Below are 25,580 nucleotides of genomic sequence, written 5' to 3'. Positions count from 1 at the left end.
GATCAAAAAGAACAGATGTGAAAGGGAGGGGAAAAACCGGGCACATAATTGCAGAGAAAGGTAGCTAAGGTTTTTTGCCTGGGGGGTGGGGGGGGGGGGTCACATGATTACTTTTACAAAAGCTGACAGGTTAGAGTGTGACAAGTGTCTTATTAACCTCAGAAATGCTGAGAATTTCAAGCTTTATTTCTCACTCCCGTTTTGACTGTTGCATGGTATTGACTAGGTGTGGTTCAAGTGTAGAGAATGGCATCCACAATAATACAAGGAATCTTGTATATAGTTGGGGCAGGACAGGAAAATGAATTCAGTTTACTAATGACAGAGGGAAATTGGTCCTTGAGTTAAAGTTTCTCAGCTGCCAAATGCTCTAGATTGTTCATCAGGTAGTCAGAGTTAAACTTTCTAAACTGCCAAGTGCTCAAGTCACAACTTTTTCTGCAGGTCAGCAGCAAGAAATATTCTTGACCAGAATGAAATTATTTAAGAGTATAAAAAAGTATTTCAAATCCACTTCAATTAGCATCTTGCACAGACTACTTAGTCATTGCAAAATTTAAGAAAGAATTAAAATTTTAAAAAGTGAACAAATGGCATTTCCCTCATAAGCCATGAGCACCAACCCTTTTGCCATCCATTCATAAACAGAACATAGAATAGTACAGCACAATACAGGCCCTTCGGCGCACAATACAGGCCCTTCGGCCCACAATGTTGTGCCAACCCGGCATACTGTATGTAACTGTTAAGAAACACTGATGTAAATTTATTGTAGCTGTTAGTAGGATAATGCATCTAGAACAATTTGCTATGACTCTTTCGCTAAGTGTGGTACTCACTTCTAAGTATAAAATTATAGACTCAAGAGTGCACGTTCACTTTCCCTGACACATTATGAATCATACTCAAATGCTTGAGATCTTTTCTGCTCATTTAGTTTTAACTCTGGCTGGAACATAAATTGTACAAAGTGTGTAAACCATTAGTGTCTGCAGACACATTAGCTTGAAACATAATTATTCGTGTGACCTTAACCTGTTCTGCAGAGGGGTATAACACTTCAAAAATTTGTGCCATAAACCAAAAATTATAAATGTTCTTTAAAAAGGTCATTCATTGCATTAGAGCAGGATGACAGCTGTACAACTCATTCATACATGGAAAGTGTCAGAAGTGTACAATGGTATGAATGAAGAGTGACATTCAACATACTGGAGTTTTAACTCCCTCCATAGATGCCACCTGACCTGTTGAGTTCCTCCAGCATTTTGTGTATTATTTTGGATTTCCAGCATCTGCAGGATCTCGTGTTTTTGAATGAATTGAAATTACCTGCACTATATACAATAAGATTCAAAACTTTGTTCAAGAACAAAATATGATACTACAAAAAATGTACACTGTACAAAAGAACTGAATAATAACACTCACCATTTTTACATAGGAATTTTCTGCAAGGAGGGAGTAACTGGACATTGGCTGTAAAATATTGAAAACACCGGAAGAAATGATTATACAAAGTATATGAAAAGGAAGTATCCCACTAATACCCAACACAGCAGCAGCTGCTGCAAAAGGATTAAATTGGGCAACCTCTTGATCAACACAAACAAGTCAATGGTACACCTGAATGTCACATCCTTCCTGAGAGGAAAAATCCAGTAAATAAATCTGGGAACTGGCAAAGCAACTAGTAAAATTAATCTCTGACCACCACAGGTAACAAAAACTATTACCTGGAATCACATAAGGCTTGTTTTACCTGACAGAAATACAGAAAACTAATTTTTCATGGGTCTGTGGCGGCTCTTTTCCTAGCGTATGCGAACCGACTCACAATTAGATAGCCTACGGGGGTTTGCGAGCACAGAGCTTTGGAGCCTCTTCGCCATGGGGGGCCGGTTGACAGAGGCTTAAAAGTGAGGCTGAAGTTTTCGAATAAAGTTTTTCCTTCGACTGCAGTTACCGACTCCGTGTCGTAATTTTAGCGCTGTTTGTAGCACACCGCTACAATTGGTGACCCCGACGGTCCAAACGATTTTTGGACCAGAAATGACCGACGCCGCCTCTGTTCATGCGGTTTCGTTGAAACTGCCGGGTTTCTGGACACAGCGCCCGGACCTATGGTTCCAGCAAGCCGAAGCCCAATTCCACGTTCGCCGGATCACCTCAGAAGACACCCGCTACTACTACGTGGTGGGCTCCCTCGACCAGGACACAGCTGCCCAGGTCGCGGAGTTCGTACAGTCGCCCCCGGCAGACGGCAAGTACACGGAATTCAAAGCCCTGCTCCTCAGGATTTTCGGACTCTCACGGCGCGAGCGGGCTGCCCGTTTACTGCACCTGGATGGCTTGGGCGACAGACCTCCATCGGCTTTAATGAATGAGATGTTGTCTCTGGCCGAGGGACACACAGGCCTCATGTTTGAGCAGGCATTCCTGGAGCAGCTGCCCGAGGACATACGCCTGCTGCTGTCCGACGCGGATTTCAGTGACCCCCGGAAGGTGGCAGCCCGGGCGGACTTGCTGTGGAACGCCAAAAAGGTGAGCGGGGCGTCCATCGCACAGATCACCCAGCCACGCTCCCGGCAGCAAACTAGTCCAGGCCCGGCCGCAGAGCCCACTAACCCCCGGCCCAATGACCACTGGTGCTTCTACCACCAGCGGTGGGGCGCAGAAGCCCGCCGTTGCCGCCCGCCCTGCAAGTTCCCGGGAAACGCCAGGGCCAGCCGCCGCTGATGGCTACGGCGGCTGGCCATCGGGATAGCCTCCTGTATGTGTGGGATAGCAGGTCGGGACGCCGCTTTTTGGTCGATACTGGGGCTGAGGTCAGCGTTTTACCTCCGACAAGTTACGACACTCGCAGCAGGGCACCGGGTCCCCCCCTGAGGGCCGTGAATGGCAGCACAGTAAGGACCTATGGCACCCGTCAGGTGCAGCTACAGTTCGGCCCCAGCCAGTTCACGTGGGACTTCACACTGGCCGCCGTAGCCCAACCGCTTCTGGGTGCGGATTTTTTGCGAGCTCACAGCCTGCTGGTTGACCTGCCCAGGAAGAGACTGGTACACGCCGAGACCTTTCAGACGTTCTCCCTGGGCGCGGCCCAGTTGCCAGCCCCTCACCTCGGCTCCATCACGCTGTCCGACAACGACTTCACCAGGGTCCTGGCGGAGTTCCCATCGGTTCTGGCACCGCAGTTCACAGCAGCCATGCCCAGGCACGGCGTACAGCACCACATCCCGACACAGGGACCACCCCTCCATGCCCGTGCTCGGCGGCTTCCCCCGGACAAGCTCCGACTGGCGAAGGAGGAGTTCCAGAGAATGGAGGAATTGGGGATCATCCGGCGGTCCGACAGCCCCTGGGCTTCCCCCCTGCACATGGTGCCCAAAGCGACGGGGGGCTGGAGACCGTGCGGCGACTACCGCAGGCTGAACGAGGCTACCACACCGGACCGCTACCCTGTGCCGCACATTCAGGACTTTGCGGCAAACCTGCACGGCGCCCGGATCTTCTCCAAGGTCGACCTTGTCCGAGGGTACCATCAAATCCCGATGCATCCTGACGACGTCCCCAAGACGGCTCTCATCACCCCGTTTGGCCTCTTCGAGTTCCTCCGCATGCCGTTCGGCCTGAAGAATGCCGCACAGACGTTCCAGCGGTTAATGGACGCGGTGGGACGGGACCTGGACTTCGCGTTCATCTATTTGGATGACATCCTCATAGCCAGCAGCAGTCGTCAGGAGCATCTGTCCCACCTCCGTCAACTCTGCGCCCGACTGAGTGAGTACGGTCTTACAATCAACCCTGCCAAATGCCAGTTCGGACTTGATACCATTGACTTCCTGGGCCACAGGATTACTAAAGACGGGGCAACCCCTCTGCCCGCTAAGGTAGATGCGGTCCGCCACTTCCCCCGACCCACCACGGTCAAAGGCCTTCAGGAATTCGTAGGTATGGTCAATTTCTACCGCCGCTTCCTCCCTTCAGCTGCCCGGATCATGCGCCCCCTGTTCGCCCTGATGTCGGGTCCGAGCAAGGACATTACCTGGGACGAGGAGTCCGCCGCCGCTTTCGTTCAAACGAAGGAAGCTTTGGCTGACGCCGCAATGCTAGTACATCCCAGAATGGACACCCCTACCGCCCTCACAGTGGACGCATCAAACACGGCAGTCGGTGGGGTGCTGGAGCAGCTCATCGCAGGTCGCTGGCAACCCCTGGCGTTTTTCAGCAAACACCTGCGGCCACCCGAGCTCAAGTACAGTGCTTTTGACCGGGAACTGTTGGCGCTCTACCTGGCAATCCGGCATTTCAGGTACTTCCTAGAAGGTCGGCCCTTCACCGCGTTCACGGACCACAAACCGCTTACCTTTGCGTTTACGAAGGCATCCGACCCCTGGTCATCCCGCCAGCAACGCCACCTGTCCTACATCTCTGAATACACAACGGATGTCCGGCACGTCTCGGGTAAGGACAATGTCGTGGCGGATGCGCTCTCTCGCCCTACCGTTCATGCCCTTTCCCAAGGGGTAGACTTTGTGGCACTGGCAGAGGCACAGCAGGTAGATGAGGAGATTCCGAGTTATCGGACTGCAGTCTCTGGTTTGCAGCTCCAGGACTTCCCCGTGGGCCCAGGTGAGAGGACCCTACTCTGTGACGTCGCCACCAACCAGCCCCGTCCGGTCGTCCCCGCAGCCTGGCGGCGACGTGTTTTCGACTCCATTCATAACTTGGCGCATCCCTCCATCCGGACAACTGTCCGGATGGTTTCCAGCAGGTTCGTTTGGCACGGACTCCGCAAACAGGTCAGTGAATGGGCCAGGACGTGCATGCACTGCCAGACGGCCAAGGTTCAGCGGCACACCAAAGCCCCACCGCAGCAGTTCCATCCCGCCCACCGGCGTTTCGACCACATTCATGTGGATATCGTGGGCCCCCTGCCAGTGTCGCGCGGAGCGCGTTACCTCCTGACTATCGTGGACCGGTTCACAAGATGGCCAGAGGCGGTCCCGCTCACCGACACCACCTCCGAATCTTGCGCCCGAGCCCTGATCGCCACCTGGATATCCCGCTTTGGTGTACCAGCCCACATTACCTCCGACAGAGGCGCCCAGTTCACCTCCAGCCTGTGGTCAGCTATGGCCAGCCTTTTGGGGACTCAGCTGCACCACACCACTGCCTACCACCCACAGTCGAACGGGCTAGTGGAGCGTTTCCACCGTCACCTGAAGTCGGCCCTCATGGCCCGCCTGCGAGGAGCCAACTGGGCGGACGAGCTTCCCTGGGTCCTTCTCGGCATCCGCACAGCGCCCAAGGACGACCTGCACGCCTCGTCGGCCGAGTTGGTATACGGCGCGCCCCTGGCCGTCCCCGGGGAGTTCCTACCAGCCCCGAGGGGGCAAGAGGAAGAACCCGCTGCAGTCCTGGGCAGACTTCGCGAGAAGCTCGGTAACCTGGCCCCCATACCCACTTCACAGCATGGGCGGCACCCGACCTGCGTACCCAAAGACCTACGGAACTGTAAGTTTGTGTTTGTACGAAGGGGCGGGCATCGGCCACCGCTGCAGCGGCCATACGAGGGGCCGTTTACGGTGCTCCGGAACAACGGGTCCACGTTCGTGCTGGACGTTGGGGGGAAGGAGGAGGTTTTCACGGTGGACCGCCTCAAGCCGGCCCATGTGGACCTGGCGCAACCGGCCGAGTTTCCGGCGCCTCGGCGCAGAGGCCGACCTCCCAAGCAGGTTCTGGCCCTGGCTGTGGACATTGGGGGGTGTATCGCCGGTTCTGGGGGGGGGTTATGTGGCGGCTCTTTTCCTAGCGTATGCGAACCGACTCACAATTAGATAGCCTACGGGGGTTTGCGAGCACAGAGCTTTGGAGCCTCTTCGCCATGGGGGGCCGGTTGACAGAGGCTTAAAAGTGAGGCTGAAGTTTTCGAATAAAGTTTTTCCTTCGACTGCAGTTACCGACTCCGTGTCGTAATTTTAGCGCTGTTTGTAGCACACCGCTACAGGTCCACAATTTCCATAGCACAGAAATGCTCAACTATTGAATCTCAGAAGCTTGACCCTCTTTCTTCCTTTAACTTGATGAATAATGAGTTTACACAAATACAGATTTTTGTTTAGTTAGACACGTAAAAATTTCTCTCCTCCTCCCCTCTTATTTCCCACTCTTCTCACCTGCCTATCCTCCCCCTGGGTCCCCTCCTCCTATGGTCCACTCTGCTCTCCTGTCAGATTTCTTCCTCTTCAGCCCTTTATCTTTCCTACCTACTTGACTTCACCTATCACCTGCTCGCTATCCTCCTTACTCTCCCCCATTTGTTTTCTTGTTTTTCTGGTGCCTTCCCCTTCCTTATCAGTCCTGAAGAAGGGTTTCGGCCTGAAACATGACTGCTCATTCATTTCTTTAGATGCTGACTGACCTGCTGAGTTCCTCCAGCATTTTGTGTGTGCACAATCAAATAATCCACAAATCAATATTTCAACAATATACAAGTTATTTTAATCTACCTGGATAATTATAATCTGGAAGTTTGGCTTTGCTGTTTGTACTCCTTTTAAAGCTGTAATGTTGTCTGCCCTGTGTGACAACCAACAAAGGATTCATTACTCTAACCGAGGATTCACCAGGAACAAAATAGCATAGTAAAAAGCCCTCTTCTACTCAGTTGTTGCTTCATAGCTAGATGTAGCTCTGTGAACCTTTAGATACTGCACCAATTCAAAGTTGACATTACTCTTCAATCACTAACATTCTCTGATTGAAAGTGACATAAAAATAGATCTTCAAAATACTTCAGAACTATTGAGCTTGTCATGACAATATCTCCATGACACTTTCTAACAGGATAATATAAAATGTGGAAGCATATCAAGACTAAAATATTCAAAGTTAATAAGATGTTGAAAGGACAGGAGTTAAGATAAACCAGGATTATTTTCTACAGAGCAGAGAATGCTGAGACTTAATAAATATAGTTAATATTAGAGACTGGCAGAATAAATGAGAAAGATGTATTTTTTTTTAAATCAGCTGAATGTACATAAATAAGAGCCAAAAATTGCTGTTCAAACTGCTGTTTGGCAAACGGTTATGGACTTAAGATAAAAATATTCAATAGATGCTTTAAGAGTTGTGACCTGCAGACATGTTGGGCCAAATGGACTGAGTCAGAAATTTTCTGGTTGTAAGAGTCAACCACAATCATGGTGACGTGAATCTAATTTGCTCATGCGTTAAAGCAAAGGCATCAGTGAACTACTTCACAAATTATGACCACTTATGAAGATTGTTTTGTCCCTTTTCTGTGAGAGGTTTGTTAGCTTTCATCTACCTGGTGAATATTTTTTCTCTTATGTCCAATATATTCATTTTGATTTTTTTTTTTAATTCAAGCATTAAACAGAGAAGGAAATCCATGAAGTTCTACATAGATCATTAAAGACAAGTCAAATTATTTACGCATACAGTTCCCCCCTCTTAATGTGGCTCAGATTATTTGGATAAGACTGGTTTGAATGGGGGAGGGGGGAGGAGTTGAGGTGAGGAACAATCCAGCCTTATCCTGTATTAATGTACAAATTAACTTACTGGTAAGGGCTCATCGTCTAAGCTGCCATTCTGGACAGATTCTGGGGCTTCTACGCCACTGTGGTGTTTCTTTTTCTGTGATTTCTTTTCCTCTTTTGATTTCTCTTTCTTATGTTTCTTCTTCTTGTGCTTTGATGATTTCTAAAGCAATAATGATAAACCATCAAAAAATTTTAATGCAGCCCACTTAACCAAAACCCAACAGGCAATTTAAATATCGGATAACTAGATCAACTTGGTCTCCTTTCGGATTAACAGGGTCACATCGTGAATGTTCCTGACTCAAATGGAGAAGGAGTTCGAACATCATCCGACTCTAATTGACCTGGGCATGACACTGGATAGGATGCTCTCATTTGCCACCCACATCCAAAAACTCTGAGGGAAAGTTGGCTCTTGCATTCTCTCTTGAAAAAATTAGCAGGCACGAAATGGGGAGCTAATGCTCACACACTTAGACCAACTGCCCTAGCACTCTGCTATGTACCTGCAGAATACTGTGCACCTGTGTAGGGCAGATCAGCCCATGCAAAGAAAATAGACCCGTTGTTTAACGAAGCCTGCCGAGTAATCACTAGCACACTGCGCCCCACACCCACTAACACCATTTACAGACTTTCAGGCATCTGAAGACACACTACAACAAAAATTGAAAAAGGTAAACAGAACTCGGATCCACGGCACCCACCACATCATGATGTGCCAGTTTCCAACCGCCTAAATTCGAGGAAAAGATTTGCTACGGTGGAGCATCCACCCCCCAAACGTACAGGATTAACCTCTGGCAACAAACAGAAGCCAGAACTCCACCGAACAATACAGTGCAAGACCCCACAGAAATGTTGCCAGACTGGGCACTGCTCGACAGACGGAAGTGGTACACTCTCAACAGAGCGAGAGCGGGAGTTTGTAGGATGGGAAACAATATGGTAAAGTGGGGTTTAAAGACCAGCGAATCCTGTGAGTGTGGCGAAAGGGTGCAGAACATTGAACATGCTCTGCGCAACTGCCCACTCTCACCTGATTTAACTGACACTGACCTGCTCAACATCAACCAAACAACACTACAGTGGCTGGCTGTCTGCTGTGACAAGCTATGATGATGACTATATTTCTGAATTTATGCAATAGAGATTTAAACACAACTGTTTTAAGAAGGTGGAACTATACTAAAGTACCACTCAACTGTTTTTCCATTGCATTTTGTAAATAATTAAATTCCTGCTGGTGGTGCTGTTGAGCCAAGAGAAACTATTATTGTTACCTACCTCACCTACTGAACCCAATCCAACTGTGAAACAATTACCATCCTCAAGTCACTGCATTCATAAATTTAACATATTGGCAAACTGATTATAGTGTAATATAGTCAAAATAATTCCAGTTACCGTAGATTCCGGACTACAAAGCGCACCTGATTAAAAGCCGCACGCTCTAATTTTAGAAAGAAAATCAATTTTGTACTTGTACAGGCTGCACCGGATTTTAAGGCGCAGGTGTCCCACGTTGTAATATGAGATATTTACACAGAAAGATATTACACGTGAGGATTTTTTAAACTTTTAATTAAATCCGTATGGTAACATAAACAAATACATATTGCAAATGCTTTTTTTCGAACAGTGCCTGTAACACAGCAACTTTTAAATATACATACGAATTGGTAACACACAAATTACGTTGCGTATACTTTTTTACTGAACAGTGCACGAACAACATTCCAATATCTCCTAACGACTGGTAAAAAAATATATACTGCAGCCTACCAGGAAAAGTTATTGATTGCCTTCTTTATCTTTCTCCTGCGCACTAAAACCATCAAAGTCCTCTTCTTCAGTGTCCGAATTGAACAACCTCAGGATCTCGTCACTCACTTCAGTCTCTTCGTTGTCGCTCTCACTTGAGCGCACGCGGTCCTCTTCATCACGCAGCAGTCCAGCCTTTTGAAACCCGTTGGTGATGGTGGATGTTGTGACACGGCTCCACGCATTTAGGATCCACTGGCAGACTTGAGTTAAAGATGCTCTTCGCATGCATCCTGTTTTGGTAAAGGATTTCTCGCCGCTCGTCATCCAAGCCTCCCACTCAACGCGCAGCGCCACTTTAAATGCCCGGTTCACGCTGATGTCCAGTGGCTGCAAATACTTTGTGGTGCCCCCAGGAATCACAGCTGGAATTGAGTTTGTCCTCTTGATGGCAGCTTTCACTGAACTTTCATTGTCAGCCGCTTAAAAATCACCATCGGTGGAAGCTTTAGTCCGGATGCTGTGCAGCTCAGAACACAAGTAAAATGCGTTCTCTCATGGCCACTTGTTTTCAGTGTGATGGACGAGTCACCTTTTTTATTAACAGTCCGAGTGAGAGGCAGGTCAAACGTCAAAGGTACTTCATCCATATTTATGATATCATCTGGCCCGATGGAATTCTCCGCTATCTTTGTTTGAGTGAATGTGCGGAAGTTAGCAAGTTTTTCCTCGTGGTCGGGAGGGAGTTGCTGACACAGAGTCGTGCGTACCCTGACGGATAGGACTTTTCGTCTCATAAATCTAAAACACCACGATGGCCCACCTCTAAAATCTTCGATTTTCATTTTGGTGGCGATTGCTTTAGCTTTCAGTCTGATCTGCACGGTGGAAACACCGCGGCCGCCTGCTCTCTGTGTGTTAACCCAGTCTTCAAGAAAGTTTTCAAGTTCGGGCCATCTCCTATGATTACCTCCGAAAGCTTTTGTCGTCTTTTTGCATTGACTCAGTTCTTCACGCTGGCGTCTCCACCGTCTCACCATCGATTCATTTATGCCAAGATTATGTGCAGCAGCTTGATTTCCTTCTTCAACCACCAGATTGATCGCCTTTAACTTAAAAGCTGCATCATATGCTTTTCTTCGAGTGTTTTCCATGTTGATGAGGGTGAGTACAAATGACTGATTTACAATAATTTAATTGTGAAAGTGCGCTTGATTTATCGTACAATTTCATTGGACCTCTGTGAACTACTCATCAATTTTATTGGTCTACTGTTACGAGGCAAAATGTTTTTGGCGGCATGAAAAAAAAAACATGCATTAGCCGCACTGTAGTATAGACCGCAGTGTTCAAAGCATGGGGAAAAAGTAGCGGCTTATAGTCCGGAATTTACGCTAAGTGGTATCTTCTCCACTCAGGTACAGTCCCTGACTTTGCTTTAAAACCCGAACAATAACTTCACACTAAATTTTAGCAAAGCCAAGGAATTCATTGCAGAATTCAGGAAGGAAAAGTTGGGAGAACACACACCAGTCCTCACTGAAGGTTTAGGGTGGAAAGGGAGAGCAGCTGCAAGTTCCTGGTTGTCAATACCTTACAACCATTACAGCTAGTGCATTCCAGATTATAAATTCTGACTGAAGAAACGCATTATCCTGGACCAGGTACTTTTGAAACTGGAGAAATACACACAACTGCTGAAAGAAAAACTGTTTTAAGGTCTTGGAACTGGCATATCAACTCCATTTCTCTTTTTTACTGTTGCAGATTTCCAGCATCTGCAGTTTTCTTTTAATTGCTTGTTAGATTAGCCAGCGAACACTGATGAGTTATAACAGCTCTTGACGTGAAACTGAGGTGTCCTATTAACAATGAATATGCATTAACTAAAACAAAATTAGTTCTAATTTTTAAAAATAACCTACACTTCAAAGTAATTATATAACATTTAAAAACAAGACAGGAACATTTTAAGAGATTTGGAGCTCAATTAAGCACTAGGTGCATTAAATTTGAATTATTTTGCATAGAATAGGATATTTTAACAGTTGCTTAGTAATATACAAATGTGCATATGCTTGAATCAACAATCATTTTTAAGCCAACAGCTTTTCAAAAGGAACCTGACTCGATAAAAGAGTCAGTGGACACTAAAAAAATGATTAAGTTACATAACTTAATAAGATTATTAAAGATGGAATGATGAATTCTAACATTGCCAAATATACTCAGTGGCCACTTTATTAGGAATACCTATATACTGCTTGTTAATGCAAATATGTAAATCACCGAATCATATGGCAGCAACTCAATGCACAAAAGCATGCTACATGGTCTAGTTGTTTAAACCAAACATCAGGATGGGGATGAAATGTGATCTAAGTGACGTGGACCGTGGAATGATTGTTGGTGCCAGATGGGGTGGTTTGAGTATCTCAGAAACTGCTGATCTCCTGGGATTTTCTCATACAACCGTCTCTAGAGCAGAAGTTCCCTACCAAGGGTCCATGGACCCCTCAGTTAATGGGGTTCATGGCATTAAAGTTGGGAACCCCTGCACTAGAGTTTACAGAAAATAGTGTGAAAAACAAAGAAACATCCAGTGAACAGTAGTTCTATGGGCGAAAACCTAGTATGAGAGACGCCAGAGCGAAATGGCCTGACTGGTTCAAGCTGACAGGAAGGCAACAGTATCTCAAATAACCACGAGTTACAGCAGTGGTTCACTACAGCACACTGAATCTAGCAGGCTCAAGCAGCAGAAGGCCACAAATAAACACACACTAGCTATTTTATTAGGTAAAGGCAGCACTGAATAATGTGGCCACTGAGTGTAGACCACAGGGAAGTTGACTGCAACTAAATTGTTGAAGGATTTACAGCAGCAAATATTCTATTGGAGTAGCAACAATGTAGAATTTCTGAGTAGAAACTTCATGCCTACTGAACCTTAGGGACAGAGATTAGATATCTTGTACTAAAAGCTTAAACGTGAATTGCAAAATCAATATTTTAAATACATTGAAACTTACTGCTTCTTCCTCTTTTTCCTTTGCTTCTGATATTTCTTGGATTTCAGATGCCTCTTCACTTTTAAGTGATTCTGTCTGTAAAACATCAAGAATTTTTCAACTGCTGAATTTTATCTAATTTACCCACAACTTCAGTTCTTAAAAGAAACAACTAACTTAATCTGAAAATGGAATGCTAAATCTACTCTAAATTGATATCACAAGAAAATAAAGTCACAGGATCGGCATGCGGAATAGTGACTTGGTATCCAGAAATATGCTACAAAAATAAGCTGAGAAAACTGAACATGTGCAAGAGCTTGGACTACATACAGATAGGGACTTTTATACCCCTTCTATCCATGCACCTATCTAAATTTTTCTTAAGTGCTGAAATTAAACCTGCATCCACCACTTTTGGAAGCTCATTCCACACTCTCACCACCCTCTGAGTGAAGTTCACCCTCATGCTCTCCTTAAACATTTCACCTTTCACCCTTAACCCATGACCTCTAGTTCTAGTCTCACTGAACCTCAGTGGAAAAAGCCTGCTTGCATTTACCCTGTCCCTCATAATTACATATACCTGTAATTTGGTATACCATAATTTTGTAGCCTGAGAAAATGTTGAATCATAGGAAATTTACAACACATTCTTAACTTTGTTTATGGATATTAGAAAAGGTGCCAAATTTAAAAATTTTGTTTTAAGTGCATGATTCTACAACCAGTTCCAATGTTGTATTGAAATGTAATAACTGAATGTGCTGCAGGATTGATTGTCTGAAAGAAATCAGCCTCTCACATCAGAGTCCAGGAGTTCCTAATGGTATTCAGCATGGTTCCAATGAACAGCTGCAACCATCATTACTAACAATGCAGCAGATGGCATATGAGTAAGTATAGAGAAGGTATTATTATGGTGTTGATCATTTATGAACTACATACAGTGTGGTGTGGTACGTTAGCTTAATTTTTACAATTATGTCAAACCCAGGACCACCAGACTAAAAAAAACATTCCTCTCCTCTCAGATTCCTTCCTCTCCAGCCCTTATCTTTCCTACCTATCTGGCATCACCTATTGCCTTCTAGCTCTCCTCCTTCCTGTCCTCCCACCATTTTGTTTTAATCTGCTGCCTTCCCAGTCCCAAAGCAGAGTCTTGGCCCAATACATCGATTGTTTACTCATTTCCAAAAATGTTGCCTGACTTGCAAGTTCCTCTAGCATTTAGTGTGTGTTGCTTTGGATTTCCAACATGTGTAGACTTTCTTGTGTTTAAGACTCAAAAGCAGTTACTCTCCCCAAGCAGCAAGGGTGATCTATACCTCCACCCACTAACTCACTGCTCTATACCACCAATCACCACATTTTATCATTTCCTGTCAGTCACCTTATGTACAAACACATCCCAATCCCATGGATTTGGCGGGACCAGAGTCGTATATACTGCTGTACCTAGCGTAACTTTATCTACACCTTACTGTCGTTTATAACAGAGTAGGAAGTTTGCGATTCATGCCTTGATCCAATCTACAAATTAAACCTGTTAGCAATGGGTTGAAAATTTGTTGTAAGTAACTCTAGAAATACACGCTCATATGGTTAAGAAGTGAATTAACCTTGCATTTACTAACCTGTGACATGCTTTGTACCGGAGCATTAGACAGCCAGAAGTCAAGATCTGATCCCTGAAGTGAAAAAAAAGTTCAGTCATCAAAATTTCTGGTAATGAAATATGCAAATCAAACAGACTTCAATTATCAAGAGACTGTGCTACAAATCAATGTATGAATCTCTTCACTGACTTTTCATCTCTAACACACCACTAATTTATAATTTAAAGACACTTATTACATTTATCAAGAAAATTTTCTGTGGTGGTAGTCAGATGGGGAGGTGGCAGGAGAATTTCTTTTCCCTCCTTGATCTGTACTGATGACCACAACTGCCCATGGCAAAGTCTCCACAGCTGTCCAGGTCACAGGAACTGTCCTCACTTGGTTCTAACTCTTCCATATGCAACAACAGATTATAGCTGTAATGCCCTGGATCACAATTTTACTGCTATGCTGTACTGCATTTCAGCAGTTCTCTAAGAACAGTCTGTTCTGCTTTCACCCTGTTTAGGTTACCATTGAAGATAAGGCATGCATATAAGGCATGAATATGTGTGTCATCCAATTAGGATGGTGGAACTGGGAGAAGGTTCCAGAGAACGCTGGGGGGGGTGGGGGGGGGGAGTTTTTGTGAGGGGCATGAAAGTTGGTCTTGGTCTTTGCTCGGCAGGAGATGAAGAGAGATGACGCTGGAGAGAACCGGTTGTAGAAGTTGATCCAGTAGGAAAACGCGATTTGATGGAGCCAAGGTGCAGGAGTCATGCCAAGGAGTGGTGAATATGGCTTTTGGAAGATTTGAGCTCCAATTTGTCCATTATAATGGGCCCTTTTTATATTTTCTTTCTTTTGATTAACTAAAAGGGTTAGTAATATTCACAAATATACTTCTTTATAATTGTACGCAGCGTGCAATCTGTTATTTCCAGTGGCGAGCTGTAACAGGGCAATAAATCACACAGCATTCACACAAACCGGGGCTTGGGTGGGCAACACATCCCAATCCTACAGATTTGGCAGGACCAGAGTCGTATATACCCTAGACACACGAAGCCAAAGAAAGGTGGGTTTTCTCAGTGCTGATCTCAGGTGGGATCTCAGAAGGGCTAACTAACCATTTCGAGAGACATGCAGAAAAAGATGGTTTCACATCCTTACTAGAAATGGCTTCCTTCAAAGCCTCTGGAATTGCTCACAGGTCTACTGTTAACTATTTCCTCTTCTTCAATCCCTCAGTAACATGAAGTCAACCAACAGCTCTTTCCATCACTCTGTAATCTCTCTACTTTTGTTGAAGATATCATCCAGTTATGCAGTAACTTTCTGTTGTATTCTGGCGACCAATACTATGTCCCTCTCTCAGCATTGAGCCAGTGCATTTAATTACACAATTATGGCTCAAGCACCATTTTGTTTTTCTATTGCTCAACAGCTCATTCATATCTTTGTGACCACCACCTATACTTACTTCTGTGGGTTTTTCTTCTTCCTTTGGTGTTGGCGCAGTCATTTCTTCAGGCTCAACATATTCATTCTCTGGATTTTCATAAGACTTTTTATGTTTTTTGCTAACTTTCTCTTTACTTTTCTGTAGCAAGAGAACAGAAAGCACACAATTAATCACTTGTGAAGACTCGTCCAGTTTCTCCTCTCTCTGACAGTCAGCCAGGCTCTAGCTGATCAACAGAAGTGTGACCCTAAGCCACCTTTTGTGCTGCTCGAGTTGAAAACCTAGGTTAGATTTAAACATTTAATCAAATGAAGCTTATTCAACAAACATTAGTGATCCATTGCAAAATTTCTCGGTGCCAAACATATCCAGTTTGTTTTAAAAGTTATTCAACTTTGAAGCATTTCAGGGTAGCTTATAGATTAATAAACAATCTTGTGCACTTTTATTTTTTTTAAATTATTGTGTTCTTAATCTTATTGTGTGCTTTTTTTGTGCTGCATCAGATCTGGAGTAACAATTATTACAATCTCCTTTACACCTGTGTACTGGCAGTGACATTAATCAATAGTGAATCTTAAATTTCATATTGAGATATGTCAATACACAAGGCAATTATTTCTAATAAATTAGGACAGTCTGACTGTGCAAAAATTCGTAATGAACTACACAGAAAAAGAAGTTCATAAAGTTTTCAGAAGTACTGGTAAAATTGGCTGATTCTTTAACTGTAATTCCTGACCAAAGACCTAAAGAGAGTGATAGTTAAAACAGAAATCTCACTGCTAGTAAAATAGAGTCATTCAGCATGAATTAATTCTTCAATTTGCTAAAACAGGGACTTTAGAGCTGTTTAAAAGTATGCCACTGAATCTAATGCTTCATTAAGCAATCTTTATTACTCTAACACATATAATTTGTAAAACCTGAGAAACACTTGTTTAAGTTCATGTCCAAACAGCAGAACAGAACTTGAAGTAACAAATTTACAAACCAGAATAAGATTAAGTTTCTGTAATAAATGATATCTTGTAATAACTTTAAAATCTTATTTTATGCTTGAAGGTTTTATTGAAATACTAGTTAAGTTATAGAAGACAGACACAACTTTATTGACAATTTTAATTCATTCAGCATTTAATATTTCAGGTCATTAACACAGGATAAGTGCTGGGTAAAACTCTTCCCTTCTACTTTCCAATGATGGCTTGGATAGTATTGGTGGCCAGCTGGCAGTTCCATAAAGCATCACTGATCAGCTTCAGTGATTGGGCCAGCTTCAAAAATAGAAGAACATACCCCATGCACACTCTCAACGTCTTAGGGGCAGTTCCTTCTCTTCCACCATCAGATTTCAAAATGGGCAATGAACCAACCTACTAACACTACCTCAATATTTTTGCTCTCTTTTTGTACTACTTATTTAAATTAATTTCATATATATTTCTAATTATAACATAGTATATTTTATGTTTTACACTGTACTGCTACCACAGAACAACAAATTTCACAACATTTCTCCCATTTCCCGCACATCTGCCCTCACCCCATCCACCCGCCACCCCACTCGGGATAGGGTTCCTCTTGTCCTCACCTACCACCCCACCAGCCTCCAGGTCCAACGTATAATTCTCCGTAACTTCCGCCACCTCCAATGGAATCCCACTACCAAGCTCATCTTTCCCTCCCCCCCCTTTCTGCTTTCCGCAGGGATCGTTCCCTACATGACTCACTTGTCCACTTGTTTCCCCCCCCCCCCCCCCAATCTCCCTCCTGTAAGCAGAACAAGTGCTACACCTGCCCTTACACTTCCTCCCTCACCAACATTCAGGGTCCCAGACAGTCCTTCAAGGTGAGGCGACACTTCACCTGTGAGTCAGCTGGTGTGGTATACTGCGTCCGGTGCTCCCGGTGTGGCCTTTTATATATTGGTGAGACCCTATGCAGACTGGGAGACTGTTTTGCCGAACACCTACGCTCTGTCCGCCAGAGAAAGCAGGATCTCCCAGTGGCCACACATTTTAATTCCACATCCCATTCCCATTCTGATATGTCTATCCATGGCCTTCTCTACTGTCAAGATGAAGCCACACTCAGGTTGGAGGAACAACACTTTATATACCGGCTGGGTAGCCTCCAACCTGATGGCATGAACATTGACTTTTCTAACTTCCATTAATGCCCCTCCTCCCCTTCTTACCCATCCCTGACATATTTAGTTTTTTTTTCTCTCTGCCCATCTGCCTGTTCTCCATCTCCCTCTGGTGCTCCCTTTCCCCCCTTTCTTTCTCCTGAGGCCTCCTGTCCCATGATCCTTTCCCTTCTCCAGCTCTGTATCACTTTCACCAATCACCTTTCCAGCTCTTAGCTTCATCCCACCCCCTCCGGTCTTCTCCTATCATTTCGCATTTCCCCCTCCCCCCCACTACTTTCAAATCTCTTAGTATCTTTCCTTTCAGTTATGTCCCGAAATGTCGACAGTGCTTCTCCTTATAGATGCTGCCTGGCCTGCTGTGTTCCACCAGCATTTTGTGTGTGTTGTTTGAAATTGCACAACATATGTCAGTGATATTAAACATCATTCCAGCCACAAAGGTAAAATGGGGGGCAAAAATAAAATAAGTTCTCTGTAACAAACTGGAACTAATATTTTATATTTACATTGGTCCAAGTGAATCCACTTTAAGATTCAGAGAATCTATCTTTTAAGCTATTTCTGAAATAGCACCTTATCCACTGGAAGTGGCCAACAGATTTCATAACTATTTAAAGCATGAAGCAATTTGAACTGACCCTTTTCTCCTTATCTTTCTTTTCTTTCTTCACCTTCTTTGGAGGTTTTTTGGTTTTTTCCTCTACTGGAGCAGCTTCAGCTTCTGGCGATTTTTCAGCTACTCGGTGTGTCCTCACAGGCAGTTTTTCATTATCCGTCAAAGGCCTTTAAAAATATTATGATTTATAATTATCTATTAAAATCAACAATTCTGCACATCATTTACAGAATAAGTGAACTCAAATTGTAAAATCCAGGACAATTCTTGCAAGTTAGTATGATAAGGCAATTCTCAGCAAACATACAATCACAAGGGTTGTCTCTGCTGAAACAATTTGTTTGGCCAATATACAGTGCCTATAAAATGTATTCAAAATGTATTCCCCCCTCCACCCCAGAAGTTTTCATGTTTTACAACATTGAATCACAGTGGACTTAATTTGGCTTTTTTGACATCGATCAACAGAAAAAACTCCTTTGTGTCAAAATGAAACCAAACTTTCCACAAATTGGTCTAAATTTATTACAATTAAACACAAAATAATTGACTCACCCCCTTCAAATCAGTATTTAGTAGATGTGCCTTTGTCAGCAATTACAGTCTTGAGTCTGGGTGGATAGGTCTCTATCAGCTTTAAACATCTGGATGTTGCTATTTATCACCATTCTTCTTTACAAAACTGCTCAAGCTCTGACAGATTGCATGGGGATCGTGAGTGAACAGCCCTTTTCAAGTCCAGCCACAAATTCTCAACTGGATTGAGATCTGCACTCTGACTCGGCCACTCCAGGACATTAACTTTGTTGTCTTTGAGCCATTCCTGAGTAGCTTTGGATTCATACTTGGGTTTATTGTCTTGCTGGAAAACAAATCTTCTCCCAAGTTGCAGCTCTCTTGCAGTCAACAGGATTTCCCTCTATTTTGCTGTATTCATTTTATCCTCACAAGCCTTCCAGGGCCGGCTGCAGTGAAGCATCCCCACATGGAGTCACCACCACGCTTCACAGAAGTGATGGTGTGCTTAGCTTGCGCCAAACAGTGCATAGTCTGATGGCCAAAAAACTCAATTTTGGGTTTATCAGACCATAAAACCTTCTTCCAGCTGACTTCAGAGTCTCCATACATGCTTTGTGGCAAACTCTAACCAAGATTTCATGTGAGATTTTCTCCCCTCCCAAACAGTGGCTTTCCCTTTGCACCTCTCCCATAAAGCTGTGGCTGAAGCACCCACACAACAGTAGTTGTATGCTCAGTCCCTCCCATCTCAGCCACTGAAGCCTGCAACTCCTCCAGATTTCTCACAGCTTGGTGGCCTCCTTCACTAGTTCGCTTCTTGCATGGTTACTCAGTTTTTGAGGACGGCCTGCTCTTGGCAGATTTACAGTTGTGCCACATTCTTTCAACTTCTTGATGATGGACTTAATTGCACTCTAAGGGATATTGAGTGACTTGGAAATTTTCTTGTATCCACCTACTGGCGTGTGCTTTTCAATACCCTTTTTGTGGAGTTGCTCGGAGTGTTCTTTCGTCTTCATGGTGTAGTTTTTGCCAGGATACTGACTTGCCAACAGTTGGACCCTCCAGATAGTTGTATTTTTACTACAATCAATTGAAATACCTTGACTGCACACAGGTGCTCTCCATTATGTGACTTCTAAAACCAATTGGCTGCACACCAGTGATGATTTGGTATGTCATATAACTGGGGCCGAATACTTAAGTAATCGATTATTTTGTAATTAACTTAGATCAGTTTTTAGAGATCAGTTTTCACTTTGACACAAAAGAGTCTTTCTGTTGATCAGTGTCAAAAAAGCCAAATTAAATCCACCGTGATTTAATGTAAAACAATAAACCATGAAACCTTCCTGGGGGTTGAGGGTGGGGGATGAATACTTCTTATAGCCACTGTATGTATCTTTGACAATATAACTTTGATGGAAGGCTAATTTTAAAAACAATACAAAATACAATCAAAATTAACATAATGAAATCAGACAAATAATGGAAGACATCCACATATTTTGAAGGTAAAATGCTGAGAAGAGTTATCAAACTTGGAGAAAGTATGAAACCACAAGCTGAACTACGAAAACATATCAATATTGCACAGTCAGAACACCAACATGCTTAATCTATGGTCCAGAATAGGAATCAACCAAGCCTTTTATCGATTATTCAAATACAAGTTGTAACTTGTTAATGTATGAATATAAGCAGAATATATGTCTATCTTTATAAATTGTGAGACATAATGAGAAAAGACAAAAAACAAAAAAAAAATATTTATAAGTGCAGTTTCCAAAGGTAAATAACTGCACGGCATATGCCCATACCAAAGCTGTGTTTAACCCTTTGACCACTAAAATTGTAAACGTGAACATGTTAAGAGAGTTGTCCAAAACTAATGACACTTGTCATTAGCTCTTTGATAAAAGAAAGTTTTTTTTATATTTTGTACATTATGGTCTTGATATCAAAGGGTTAAATGTTTAAAAACTGTTAAATCCATCTTCAACTCAAACTGATTTGTACAAGATGACAAATAAGTTTAAAACACACTTTCATGTTTTACATACCTTCCTTTTTTCATAGGTTTTAGACTTTTGTTGGGACACAAAGAGGGTGGTTGTGCAAGCAGTAGAAAGAATGACAGAGGAAGAATGACAGGAAAATATGGAGCGGCATATTAAATGTATAGAGAAGAGAGAGGGAGAGAAAAAAAAAGTCACAGAACTATTAAACAGCCATAAATGTGACATTCATTTTGGATCAATTATAGAACTTATCATTGATGCTATAAAGTGTTATGTTACCATAACACATTCAGCTGTCACTGTATTTGCATTACAAATCAATTATTTATGAACACTGGCTCTAACTCCAGGAGGTTTAATTTTTCAATAACCGATTTTATATTAAGATTGCGGTGCATGGAGGAGTTTGGGGATGGGGTGGGTGAAGGAAAGAGGGGAATACTGAGAAACTTACTGTGTCAAATCCTCATTGGGCATTCACATACCTCACAAATTAAATGATCCATTTGATATTAAAAAGTCTGACATTAGAAACGACCACAAATACAAATATATTCCGAGGTCAATTTATGTTTGCAAAATTAGGTAAATCGACAATTTTGTCAATTTTGATAATAGTGTCGATCAATACATTTTCTTCAATATTTACATATTTTACTAAATTCTGCTCATGTGCTTTGCAATTTCTTATTTGCAAAGGTTTGATGACGGCTGCACACCCTGGGGATTACTGGCCTAAATGTAAAAGAGGAGGGGATTAAGAGCAAACAAATAGAAAGTCAGCTCATGTGATCCATTTGATGCAATACCAGGCAGCCAGCTCCAAGATGTAAACCTGGCCATTCATAACACTGTTGCAAGCTATATAGCAGCAAGAAAGGGGAATACTGAACAAGAAAGGAAAACAACAGAAAGAGAACCAGATCTAAAGAGGTCAGAGAGAAATTGATATAAAATAACACCATCAAGAATTTAAAGTAGTACAAATTTCACTTTTCTTAAAATATGAAATAATCCACTGCAAAAAATTACTGGCTGAATTTATTTCAGTGCACAGAAATTGAGAACAAAATTAGCAAATGTTTCATATTCGGGCTAATTATACAACTAAGGCAAGAGTAATCAAGAATGGCCTCAAATTTTACTGGACCAAGGATCTATCCTGGGCCCAAAATATCGATGTAGCTACAAAGAAGGTATGACGGTGGCTATACTTCATCAGGAGTTTAGGAGCTTTGGTATGTCACCAAGCTCACAAATTTCTACAGATATATCATGAAGAATATTCTAACTGGCTGTACCACCGTCTGGTATGGTGGGGGCTACTGCACAGGATCGAAATAAGCTGCAGAATTGTAAACTTAGTTAGCTCCATCATGGGCACTATCTTGCGTAGTATCCAGAAGATCTTCAAGGAGTGATGCCTCAAAAAGGTGGCATCCATCATTAACAACCCCCATCATCCAGTATATGCCCTGTTCTCATTGCTACCATTATGGAGGTGGTACAGGAGCCTGAAGGCACACACTCAACAATTCAGAAACAGCTTCTTCCCCTCGTCACCCGATTTCTGAATGGACACTGAACCCATGAACTCCACCTCATTCTTTTATTTCCAATTTTTTCACTACTTAATAGAGGCAAAAAACTGAATTACAGTTAATATATAATATACACAAATACTTACTGTAATTCAGTTTTCCCCTCTATTAGGTATTGCATTATACTATTGCCACAAAGACATATGCTGGTGATGATTATCAACCACTAATAATTTCCTTTACATCTCTTAAACATCAGTAGAAAAGAATACCAAGCTTCAAAATTAAGCATTTCTCGGCTTTGTGATAATTTTGCCAAAATAAAATCAATGAAAACTTACTTATCTAAATCAATATCCAATGCTCTGTATGGATCATTAGGATCTTTGTCATCATCCTCATCACTTGGCAAGGCATTCTAAAAACACACAAAAATCACTGAGAATCAATCTTTGGCATTTAAAAAATTGTTTGAAAGGTAAGGAAAAATATTCTAAACTTTACTTTGTTATTCAATATCCCAGTTTTAGCTATTTCACTTCATCTCAGTATTAAACATTAATGGGGCCCAACCAGCTACATTGCTTTTAATTTATACAATTCAGCTTTTTGGCTTGAATTAAATCTCAATTAAATTCAAGATCCACTGCAGCAGTACACCCTCAAGACTCCATTAAAATTACCACAAGTAGTTTAACTCAGCAATCCACAGTGAATGTGAGTCAGTGTGTTGCTAACATTAAAAGTACAACCACAGGGTACACCATAGACATGTGATAAATTACCTTTTTAAAAAAAAACTATCAGTGTAACTTATACTTAAATTAAAATGGAGCCTAGTGATTATCATGACGCTATTACAACTTGGGGTTATGGAGTTTGGAGTTCAATTCTAACACCCTTTGTAAGGAGTCTGTAATGTGGCCCTGTGACTATGTGTGTTTCCTCCAGGTGCTCATTTCCTCCCACAATCCAAAGGGATAACGGTTAGTAGGCCAACTGGTCATTATAAATTGTTCTGTGATTAGGCTAGGGTTAAACGCTGTGTGACAAGGCTCGTTGGGCTGAAAGGGTCTGTGCTGCGCTATGTCTCCAAATAAATAATTGTTTTTCATTGGGAGATCTTAGGCCCAATTTATTATTGTTTTGTACAGACTAAATTCTATCCAATCAATGTAGTGTGACAGGACAGTCAACCAGTTAAATCTAACCATTTTTGACAGCAAAAGGTACTAAATGAGAAGTTTTAAAGACGAACCTCAGGCATTTCCTCCGTGATAATATCAACATGATGAACTGGAGCAATATCTTCATCACTTTCCGTATGAAGTGAATCATGACGACGTTTGCCTTTCTTGTCTTTTTTGTCTCTCTTTTGTTTCTTTTTCTTTTTCTCCCTATCCCGTTTCTGCTGCTGTCTACGCTCTTCTTCCAGTTTAAGATACTGATCTGACAAAGGCATTCCTGTGCACATCAACACAACATAGATCATTACATCTAAATATACTACACGTAACTGCCTTCAGAGAATCTAAATGAGAAAGGTAAATAAATTAAATCATAAGACATTTTCATCCCTAATGTGCATACCTGAAACATTCACAGCATATTATTAACACAAGAGATTCTGCAGATGCTGGAAGTCCAGAGTAACACATCCAAAATCCTGGAGGAATTCAGCAGGTCAGGTAAGATGAAGGCATGATGTCAACTGTTCATTCCTCTCCATAAATGCTGCCTGACCTGCTGAGTTAGTCCAGCATTTTTGTGAGTGTTACAGCACATTATTTGATATTGAAACTTTCTCAAATAATATATAATTGTTTGGCTACATTAATTACTAGTATAAAATAACATGTACTCTGGCTAAAAACAGGTCATTCTCTGCCACTCCACCTACACCCCAGGGATGTATGATCTTGCACTAATTTTTCTTTTTAATTCTGTCAACAAGCTCACAGACCTGGTAACTATAGCTTGACAAACAGAATGGCAATTCATGGAGCTGATGTTCTCCCCAAACAAATTTACCTTAGGCTAACATTCAGCTATAAATTCATAGTCTAAAAAGAAAATTAGCTCCACTATATTTCTTCCACTTTGTGTAAGCAAGAAATTTGGGATTGAAAAACCATCAATTACTGTAACAAACATGAAGCATCTTACTTTCACAAAATGGACAGGAGAAATGGAGAACTAATAGCTGCATCAATTACCTGGCACTCTCAATGGCACCGTAAGATCAATCTGCACCACAGGTATGTGTTCCACCCCACTAGCATCCTGGTAATTCTGAAAATAAAACATATTAGTCCTGATTCTCACATTTGTGGTTTACAAGTTCCTGTATTTTAAAATACTGCCATAAATAGAAAAGCATATATTCATTAACAGTGATATTTTCTTCCTATAACCCATGTGTAGCAACTACTCTGGAAATGATCAATATTTTAATTCAAGCCCTCTTAGCATTTTTATCTTTTAAAGATCAAAATTTCCAATAGCTAGAAGAGACAGGCTACATCATAAGACCACAAAACTCGGTGCATTGAGTCTACTCCGCCATTCCATCATGGCTGATGTATTTTCCCTCTCAGCTCAATTCCCTGTAACTTTTGATGGCCTGACTAATCAAGATCCTGTTTAAACCTGTGCTAATATATTTATATATTGGTTTATATATTTAAACCAGTCATTTCTGCCTGTGGCCATCAAACTTTAAAACTCCTCCCTCAGAGCGTCCGACACCCTGAGCCAACAGGCTGGTCCTGGACTTATTTCCACTTGGAATAATTTACTTATTTATTGTTTTATTTTGCTATATTTCTACACTATTCTTGGTTGCTGCGACTGTACCGAAACCTAATTTCCCTCGGGATCAATAAAGTATGTCTGTCTGTTAAATATATCCAGTGACTTGGCCTTCACAGCAGTCTATGGGAATGAATTCCAGATTTACCTCCTTCTGGTTAAAAAAAAATTCCTTCTCAATTCTGATCTAAAGTGATGTTCTTCTATTCTGAGGCTGTGCCCTTTGGTCCTCGACTCTTCCACTATTGGAAACCTCCTCTACAGGACCACTCTACCTAAGCCTTTCAATATTCCTAAGTTTCAATAAGATTCCCCTAAACTCCAGTGAACACTGACCCAGACCATCAAATGCTCCTCATACATTAACTCATCTCATGCATTATTGAAGCATAGATTCATGTGCTTTTTTGTTGCAGTCCCTTCTCTTCCCCCCACCCCTACCAATTAATCCACAGTCTCCCAAACTCATCCTGGTATAATTCTATTTTCTAATCCTTGA

At 42.5% G+C, this 25,580-nt stretch overlaps 1 protein-coding gene across 1 annotated transcript in view; it reads right to left on the bottom strand.

Moving 5' to 3' along the window:
* ap3d1 (adaptor related protein complex 3 subunit delta 1) overlaps nucleotides 1–25,580 on the bottom strand; it is a 102,779-nt gene that overhangs the window by 17,265 nt on the left and 59,934 nt on the right. The window contains exons 19-27 of the mRNA XM_059991085.1: nucleotides 24,487–24,562; nucleotides 23,529–23,734; nucleotides 22,612–22,688; nucleotides 18,212–18,356; nucleotides 15,437–15,556; nucleotides 13,990–14,043; nucleotides 12,374–12,448; nucleotides 7,597–7,737; nucleotides 1,432–1,479 (exon numbers count right to left, since the gene is read on the bottom strand). Of these exons, the coding sequence (XP_059847068.1) occupies nucleotides 1,432–1,479; nucleotides 7,597–7,737; nucleotides 12,374–12,448; nucleotides 13,990–14,043; nucleotides 15,437–15,556; nucleotides 18,212–18,356; nucleotides 22,612–22,688; nucleotides 23,529–23,734; nucleotides 24,487–24,562 (942 nt within the window). The remainder of the gene's footprint in view (nucleotides 1–1,431; nucleotides 1,480–7,596; nucleotides 7,738–12,373; nucleotides 12,449–13,989; nucleotides 14,044–15,436; nucleotides 15,557–18,211; nucleotides 18,357–22,611; nucleotides 22,689–23,528; nucleotides 23,735–24,486; nucleotides 24,563–25,580) is intronic.

This window comes from Hypanus sabinus, chromosome 16, assembly GCF_030144855.1.
Source record: "Hypanus sabinus isolate sHypSab1 chromosome 16, sHypSab1.hap1, whole genome shotgun sequence".
NCBI lineage: Eukaryota > Metazoa > Chordata > Chondrichthyes > Myliobatiformes > Dasyatidae > Hypanus > Hypanus sabinus.
This window is presented reverse-complemented; position numbering and strand designations above follow the sequence as displayed.